The sequence below is a fragment of the Mizuhopecten yessoensis genome, unplaced genomic scaffold (assembly GCF_002113885.1).
Source record: "Mizuhopecten yessoensis strain PY_sf001 unplaced genomic scaffold, ASM211388v2 scaffold4613, whole genome shotgun sequence".
NCBI lineage: Eukaryota > Metazoa > Mollusca > Bivalvia > Pectinida > Pectinidae > Mizuhopecten > Mizuhopecten yessoensis.
In genome coordinates this window covers 90,364-99,907 of record NW_018405634.1, presented here as the reverse complement: position 1 = coordinate 99,907, position 9,544 = coordinate 90,364, and the positions used below count along the sequence as shown (strand labels likewise).

The 9,544-nt window shown below is 37.2% G+C and overlaps 1 protein-coding gene across 1 annotated transcript in view; it reads right to left on the bottom strand.

Moving 5' to 3' along the window:
• Positions 1 to 7,573, bottom strand: part of LOC110449441 (glutathione S-transferase Mu 2-like) — a 17,894-nt gene extending 10,321 nt beyond the window's left edge. The window contains exons 1-3 of the mRNA XM_021496317.1: positions 7,540 to 7,573; positions 2,845 to 2,957; positions 214 to 289 (exon numbers count right to left, since the gene is read on the bottom strand). Coding sequence (XP_021351992.1) covers positions 214 to 289; positions 2,845 to 2,957; positions 7,540 to 7,558 — 208 coding nt within the window. The 5' untranslated portion in view covers positions 7,559 to 7,573. The remainder of the gene's footprint in view (positions 1 to 213; positions 290 to 2,844; positions 2,958 to 7,539) is intronic.
• Between the last annotated feature and the right edge of the window lie 1,971 nt (positions 7,574 to 9,544).

Here is a 9,544-nt window from a genome sequence, read left to right as displayed (position 1 = left end):
TACATAACACATACTACAATGTCATACATAACACATACTACAATGTCATATATAACACATACTACAATGTCATATATAACACATACTACAATGTGTCATACATAATTTGTAGGTACGATATCATACATTAAATTGATATGTAGATAAGGATACTTTTTATTGGACATAATTAAGAAAATCGGCCAAAGATATTTACAAACATAAGTTACATACCATCTCCTTGTTCGTAAAGGATATCTTCATAATCCTCCCCTGCATGCCTCAACAAGAGCCTGACGGGTTGGGCAAGCTGAAACATGTGTTATCTCATATAGTACTCACATAGCCCAGTTGGTAAGCTACCACAGCAAGATCGAGGCACATGTCATAAATGTATGCATAATTTTAAGGGCATTGAAATAGCTTACATGTCAAATATCTTTTTGTTAATGTTAAGACTTTCAGGGTCCTGGGCCAGGGAACCAAGTATGCAATAACTAAAGTAAATGTTCAATGTACAAGAAAGAAACTGAAGAGAAAATGAAACCAAACATGAACATTTAGGGGGTATGCAGGGTTTGGTACCAGTGACAGCACCAAGTTACATGAAATAGATCAGAATTTGCAGACAAGAGAAATCTAAACCCTCTATAAGATTTCTGAAGTATATCATTCATAGTTTCACACTTCAATTTTTCCAGTCATCAAACAATGTTGTAATGGTGAACCCACTGCACTGTGGGTGCGTGAAATGTGAGACATTTAAACTGAGGAAATGACCCTGGTTACCCTGTGGGAAGTGATGACACTGGGGAAATGACCCTGGTTACCCTGTGGGAAGTGATGAAACTGAGGAAATGACCCTGGTTACCGTGTGGGAAGTGATGACACTGAGGAAATGACCCTGGTTACCGTGTGGGAAGTGATGACACTTAGGAAATGACCCTGGTTACCCTGTGGGAAGTGATGACACTGAGGAAATGACCCTGGTTGCCCTGTGGGAAGTGATGACACTGAGGAAATGACCCTGGTTACCCTGTGGGAAGTGATGACACAATGGCAATGCTTTCAGAATAACAACACATGTATGTGTCTTTTCATTGACATTTTTTTCACTCATTTCCCTGTGTGTACAATAGAGCTGTCCAGGTCAAGAAAGGGGTGTAGGAAATTTCTATCTAACACCCCATTTCACGTGACGTGACATCACAATGGCTCAACAATGACATGACATCACAAATTTTGAACTCTCCGATGCCCCAAATGCGGAAAAGGCGACGTGATGAAATTAAAACCTTTTACAATATATTTACAGTACATGTTAGAAAGATGAGATTAATATTTAAGTGCAGTTTGCAAATATGGGATTTGCTTAATCTGGCTGGCTAATTTGTTTTCGTATTAAAAGTTGAGGGGAAAAATTGATATTTTCAAAATGGCGGCCAATCCAAACGCATTTTCATGGTTTCTCTGGTGGTTTAAATGAGAGAAAAATACTCTTTTCATCCATAGAAATGTAGGAAAGGGAAATTACACCCTCTGGGTTTTCAAATTTGGCAAAACCCTTGGCAAAGCCTCAGGTTTTACCAAATTTGAAAACCCCTCAGGTGGAATTTCCCAATCCTACACCCCTTAGTGCACGAAAGAGTCTTATAATCTTTCCCTAATAAAAAGCGGAATGCATCTATGCAGTGTTGGAGAAAATATGATGAGGTAAAACAATTAAAATGTAGTTTAATACACGTGCACCTCATTCCTCGTCCAACTACCAGTAAATCTTCATTCTGGTCCTCTAAATGATACACTATGTCATAGCGACTCGTCAGATATTACAGTACTTATCATGTGGAATAGTATATAGTATTGGATAAGTGGAATTTACATATGGACTAGTAACATTGTTCCATCTCTGTTAACCCCAAATATAAACACACACACAAAAAAAGAGAAAGATTAACCTTCCAAGTGACCTAATATTGATAGCTCAAAAGATAAAGGTGTTTTTTGTGCAGCCTTGACAAAGTGTCTCGCCTGTAAAACTTGACACATGTTTTACACTAAAAGTTTCCTCTGGCCCTTTGCATTACATTTCTGTCCGGCCAACATTCAGGCTAGCTTTTACACTTATCCATCATATTGTTGTCATTGTATATATAGTTTTAGTGTTTTCTGTCAAATTACAAAGGAAGAGTTTGTTATATATTAATCCATCTGTCTCCTCCATACTTATTTAATATAATAGGTGTATTGACAGACGAGGCTAGTACCTGTGCCCTAGGCACACACTTCCAGAGACGTGTATATATTACGTTTTATATATTACGTAATATATACGTCTCTGACACAGTGACCTCAGAACGTGTTTGTTATATTTGGACCTAAACTAAGGTGTTCAGAGTAAGTTTACATGTTTTAGTACGTGGTTTAGATCGCATTTTAGTAAAAATGACCCCCAATGATGATATATATATATATTTATCTATTGGCTTGCATTTGATTGTCTCCTAACAACGTTAACGAGCCAGACATTTTCGGGCTAGCCTATAACTTCTCCGCAGTGCGGAGTTACAGCAACATGCTACGCCTACAAGATAAAAATACATGTTGTATCCTAGTTAGATCTAGCTCTAGGGACGCTAATTATTTGTTACTTCACGTGTGTTAGGTGCACCGCCACAGGTGTGTCATGTACACGTGAACATCACACACTCTCATCTCGTCAAATAGTTAGTGAGTGACACATACTGTACATACCATGCCGGTTTCATATTTGCAAGTAATATACATACAAGTTCGTGTTTAGCATTAAAAAACACTACCATTATAATGAAGTATGTCTAGTATGTCTTTGTTAGAAAGGCTTACCCCTCGTATTTTCCAATAGCCTAATCTGGTCGGCATGTTGATTGTGTTGATCTGTCCTGCTCGGCGTACAGACAGTGCGCGAGGCGTAGTACTTGTGAGGCCGCTTGGGATACCTTGTCGGTGTTATCATATGTAGAACACACACACATGTGCAGGGATCTGATAATTTGTTACAGCCATATTTGGACCTTAACTAAGGTGTTTGGATTAATTTTACACGTTTGGGGGGTTTAGATCGATTTTAGGGGGTAATGCCACCCCCAATATGCTCGACATCGAGAGCTTACCCGCCCTTCTTCATTATATGTGGCATTTTTTTTTTTTTTACCGAAACCCACCAAGCGTGTAAAATTACTCTAAACACCTTAGTTTAGGTCCAAATATAGCTGTAACAAATTCTCATGTTGATACGGTGCTATTTGCGGGGACACCAGAAAAGCTACAACAGATTTTAGAAGCCTTGAAGTTATATAATAAGAAGTACAACTCAATTTCAATACAGAAACGACGAAAACAGTTGTATTCAGAACTGGTGGTGAAATAGGAAACAATTAAAGGTGTTTTTTTATGATACTGTAGAACTCTCCAGGTAAGAGCTCGTCCCGAGTTTTTGCAGAGGTCAAAGCGATTCTTGTCAGTGTTACCCGGGGCCCCACGTTGGGCGCCAATGTCACACGAGTACACTAATACTATTTAATGGGTTTTCCGTACTACAATATACATATATATATATAGTATTCCAAGACAATTTGTCAATATAGTTGGTTTTATTTATTACACTTAAAACGCAACATGGAGACACATTGGCAAGGAGACACATGTACAAGGAGACACATTGGCAAGGAGACACATGTACAAGGAGACACATTGGCAAGGAGACACATGTACACGGAGACACGAGGAAACGGCGACCTGAAATAAAATTATACAAGCGACTATACATCCAAATTACGTGTAAATGATAATTTGTTCACTATAATTTATACTGTATGTATCAGTTACCTACATAAGTCTATACTATTATTAGTTATGAATTTAATTCTATCACGGACTTAGATAACACCTAATCCCGTGATTCTACCCAAGTCCCCTAACGTTATTTTCATACCCACGTTGATCCTACTAGTTATATATATAGCGACAATGTCATGTGACCACGTGGGCTGTACATATACCCACGGGCATATATTTGTAAGTTATTAATTTAAGTAGAAGTATGTATATACTATCCTGAAATGTATTTAACAATATATTATTTACAGCTGTTAAGAATATTTTAGATAAAAAATGTATTGAAAATAGTAGCCTTACAGCCTTAGATCTAGAGCTACAGTTAATTATTGCTGCTTCCTACAGGGTTAACTCAAGACTGGTGTTGAAATACACGTCGGGTGCTCAGGTGAGACTCCCACGTGCAAATGGGTTCATGCAGGGTCAAAGTGTCTCTCTCAGCCAATATTATCTCTCACCTCTCACACGTCACAATAACACCCACCGTGACAGATATATACAAACCGACACACACACACACACACACACACAGCGCAAGTATTTATAAAATAGTAATTTAATATAAAATATGTACATGGGAAGCTAAACCACTAGCTTGACCACCGTGACATGTAGAACTTCAGTTAGGAAGATTGATATTATCTTTTTTGTAGAAACTTCGAATGATTAAATACTGGTTAAAATTAAGCACTTCGAATAATTGTATTTTTAAAACATGTAAGAGTAAACGATATTGTGAAATGATTGTTGGATTTTAAATACCCGAGCTCAAAGCTGAACTCAACAAATTAGGATTAAAATAGCAGTACAGCTGATAGGAGTATTACATAGTAAATGAATTGTATGCATAGTAAATGAATTGTATACAAGATAACGGAGGCTGAACAATGTGTAACACCCGTGTCATAAAACACAATGATTTTACTAGTAGCTTTCACGCCTGGCAGTGGCGATACACAAACAATTACCAAGGTTATTCAGTTCTTTTACATTCCTTACAGGCAGGAATTGTACAAGCTTGAAGACAGAAGGACGACGCCAGAAAAATGACTTAGAATATTTTGTTCTAATATAAGAATAAGAATTAATTAAACACTAGAATAAAATGATACTCGTCAAATTCGTCAGATATATCGCCCCAATTATTATATCTTCCGGATTTTATGTTTACGCTATGCGATGAAAGCCTGTATCTGTAACAGGTTTACATAAATAAAATTGAAATAGATTATGTTAAGACATAAAACTCGTGTAAAGACAAAGCTTACGGGAAGAAATAAAGCTCGTGGGAAGACACAAAGCTTATATGTAAGGACAAAGCTTTTATAAAGAAATAAAGCTCGTGGGAAGACAAAGCTTTTATATAGACATAAAGGTCGTGGGAAAAGATAAACTTGTGTGAAGACAAAGCTTTTATGAAGACACATAGGTCATGTGAGGACATAAAGCATTTATGAAGACACAGCTTAAGCTCGAGGGAAGACACAAAGCTTGTGTGAAGACCTAAAGCTCATGGGAAGACATAAAGCTTGTGGGAAGACACAAAGCTTGTGGGAAGACACAAAGCTTGTGTGAAGACCTAAAGCTCATGGGAAGACATGAAGCTTGTGTGAAGACATAAAACTTGTAGTAAGACAAAAAGCTTGTGGGAAGACACAAAGCTTGTGGGAAGATATAAAGCTTGCATGAAGAGATAAAGCTTGTGTGATGACAAAAAGCTCGCGTGAAGACAAAAAGCTTGCGAGAAGCGTTTTTAAGCTAACAATGCTTGGACAACTTGGAACAGAAAATCAACGTGAACATCTGTCCACGTGTATCGAGTTTATTATATAAAACCTTCAGGCGGCATTGTAAGATTATCGCCTCTTCTTGGGACGTTCTCCTTACGACTATGAACAGAGATAATGTAATCAGTAATACGCCCATGTTACGACTATGAGCAGAGATTATGTAATCAGTAATATGCTCATGTTACGACTATGAGCAGAGATTATGTAATCAGTAATACGCTCATGTTACGACTATGAGCAGAGATTATGTAATCAGTAATTTGGTCATGTTACGACTATGAGCAGAGATTATGTTATCAGTAATATGCTCATGTTACGACTATGAGCAGAGATTATGTAATAAGTAATACGCTCATGTTACGACTATGAGCAGAGATTATGTAGTCAGTAATTTGGTCATGTTACGACTATGAGCAGAGATTATTTTATCAGTAATATGCTCATGTTACGACTATGAGCAGAGATTAGGTAATCAGTAATATGCTCATGTTACGACTATGAGCAGAGATTATGTAATCAGTAATATGCTCATGTTACGACTATGAGCAGAGATTAGGTAATCAGTAATATGCTCATGTTACGACTATGAACAGAAATTATGTAATCAGTAATATGCTCATGTTAAAGAGTATGGTCGCAAATGGATTACCATTTCTGATATGCTAGCCAATTTGTGCTAATTTCAAAAAGCGAGAACAGAGAGTCTTGTATTTTCACACTATAAGAAAAAAATCAGTAATTGGGTTTGGGTTTAGCATTCTTTAACTTTAACGTCCTATCAACAGCTATGGTCATTTAAGGACGGCCTCCCCTGTGTGCAAGATGCATGCATGTAGTGTATGCGTTTGTGTTTTGGGAGGCAGTGATATATTCGTGTTTGTCTTCTTGTGACAGCGCGGAACTGATGCCGACTTTATAGTGCTACCCCACTGAAACATACTGCCGAAGACACCCGGCAGGACACCCCACCCGGTCAAATTATACTGACTACGGGCGAACCAGTCGTCCAACTCCTAAATTGCTGAGCGTTAAGTGGGAGTAGAAACTACCATTTTTACAGACTCTGGTATGTCTCGGCCAGGGGACAGAACCCAAAGCTTCCTCACAGGGGCGAACACTCAACTAAATGCCAAAAGTGAGGCATTGTCAAGGGAGACATTAGGTAGAAGAAAGTGTTTAGAAAGAAGAGAAAAGATAAGATACCAAATTTAGTCGCCTCTTACGATCATGCAGGTACAATTCTTACGCCCTATATGTAGGGATAAAATCAGTAATTATGTTGTTAAAATGTACCAATGTTTAGACCATGACCTACCTGAACTCAGACATGGTTAAGAATATATACGTGGTCTTGAAGTATTATAAAACGATAAAGGGTATAAAAAAAACATGTATGCCAACAAGTCTTTCAAGCACGTCCTGCTTAGCGATACAGAACAATGGTTAACGTCAAAGAAATCCACGTCAACTGATTATAAATATCGTCACCCTTTATTTCTTAATTACTGCCTATGTGTAATGTGTCATATTACTTAAAAAATAATGTAAGTTCAGGTAACATGACTGAAAAAATGGGATAGTTCGATCGTTTTTGTTTTTGTTTTTTATTCTTCTATTTAATTTTACTTAGGAAGAAAGACTTAATTAAAACATTAACACAAACCACCAAACATAAATATGCCTTCTTTTATTCCTGCTTATGTAGTAGAGTAGGTATATAGTTGTCTTGTTTGTTCGTCAATCAATCTGTTTGCGTATGGTGGTCAACCTTGGGGTCGGAGGTTATGTATTGTTTTATACAATGTTGACGGTAGTTAAAAATAGTAAAAATATTTCTTTTCTTTTCTGGATTAGTTCTTAGCCAAATGGGATTGGTTCGGTATTAGAGATTTACCTGGAAGCCGAAACGTCATCACACCACTGCAATTAAGAGTAATCCATGCTAAACGCCAGAAATTTCGCCGGACATACAATCAACACAATATCAAGATTAAATCCATATTTAGCGTTATCATGCATGTACTTTATACACGTAATTTACTGTCCGTACTGTCCCTCCGGTCGTTGGATAGGCGCGGCTAGTGAGACCGTTCTTTTGTTGTTTCTTCCTTGATATACCTGGGTTTGCGCATTATGTATGCCTGGGTTGGCGCATTATTTATAGCATTATCTAAAAAGTTACATCACATTGTCTTATCTACAATCACATTTATTTGTTCTCATTTGTTTTGGTTCTGAACTTGTCGGTTGTCCGATATACAGCACTATGCTAGATTAGCGAGTAGCCTCATTCAATCTCCAGTCAGCTGCATCTACATTCATACTTCAGGTGTTCTGATCATCCTTGATTGTTTTCGTGTTTTTTTTTGGTAGGATCATGTTCCTAGTTTTGGGATGAGGAAATACATGAAAGTTCCATATTCTACATAATGAATGGTCTATTGCGATTTAGGAGTGCATGAAACCTGTTTCCCAGCTGATATTTTGTAAATTCATATGAATACTTTACTTTTCGATTTTTCCCACCTAGCAGTAACCGCCTGGCTCGGATGTCATTGCCGTGTTCATCCAGTGGTCGTTGATCTTGCTTTTGAAACTGTTTAAGGTTTCAGCTTCAACTAAAGCGTTCGGTAGGCTGTACCAGTCTGAGATAATTCTGTTAAAAAAACACCCCAGTTTTTCCTGCCGTTCAACTTTGTTTTTTGTTTTGTTTTTACAGTTTGAATTGATTCCCTCTGGTTCGTGATTGATCTTCTATATCAAAGAACGCCTCCTTGTCGACAGTATCGAACTGTATTGTTTTGAAAGGTCCATATAATTCCTCCTCTTTCTATATTTTATATGTCAGATCTTTATATGCTTTCACCAATTTGTAGCCTTTGTTGTGTTTTCTATTGCCATTACCGGTATGTAGTACATTGGGTTCTATACGATCCCACCAGAATGAAATGGAACCAACGGAAAGCAACTGCAAAAGAAATGTGAGGGACTTAAATTCCTCCTAGTGGATGGACGCTCACTAATTGGTTGTACAACACCTGCTTAACACGACACGGACAATTTGGTTCATTAAGCGTGGCACATAGCAGGTCCAGTACACTCTGCCGATTGAGCTATATAGCTATAAAGACCTATATAGCTATATACACCTATAAATTATAGCTGTATTGAGCTATATTTTCTCAGATTTCAAATTTCATTAAATTAAAGCAAAGTCGCATAAAACAGTAAGGTTAATGGTAATGTTGACTACAAAAAGAATACAGTTAGATGTTTATTTTCATTTTTCATAAATGTAAAATTTCCGATTTTTTTACATCATTATTTTTTAAAAAGAATACTCATTTTTAATGTCTATTGTTATCAACCTAATGATACAATCTTCTTTTAAATGCGACTTTGTTTCGTTTTCCTTAAAAAAGAAAATCACTTGAAAATAGCTCAAAAGACCTATTTCAGATAGGTCAATAGAGCTATTATAGGTCTTTACAGCTATATAGCTCAATCGGCAGAGTGTACTGGACCTGCATAGCGACGTTGCTTTTTGATCCTTCGATGTCGGCTCTACGCAGTATTCACCAAGCGTTGGCTTGCACCATTGGGTCTTATTAGTGGTAAATGGTTAACATAGGTTCTTGTCCATACCTATCATACTGTAGACTTTTGCCACACAACCAGATATATTTGTTGAATTCAAAAATTGCTCAAAAATCCTTTTATTCCCAAAATTGCTCCATGTCTTTCTCCGTCCTATTTTCTTTCATACTGTAGACTTTTCCATTGTTGTGACCAATATGTAGTGATTTACATCTAGCAGCATTGAATTTAAATTGCCATTTTCCTGATCAGTTTCCTAGTTTATCTCCATCCCTTTGCACTCTATCTGTTTCCAGTAGTAA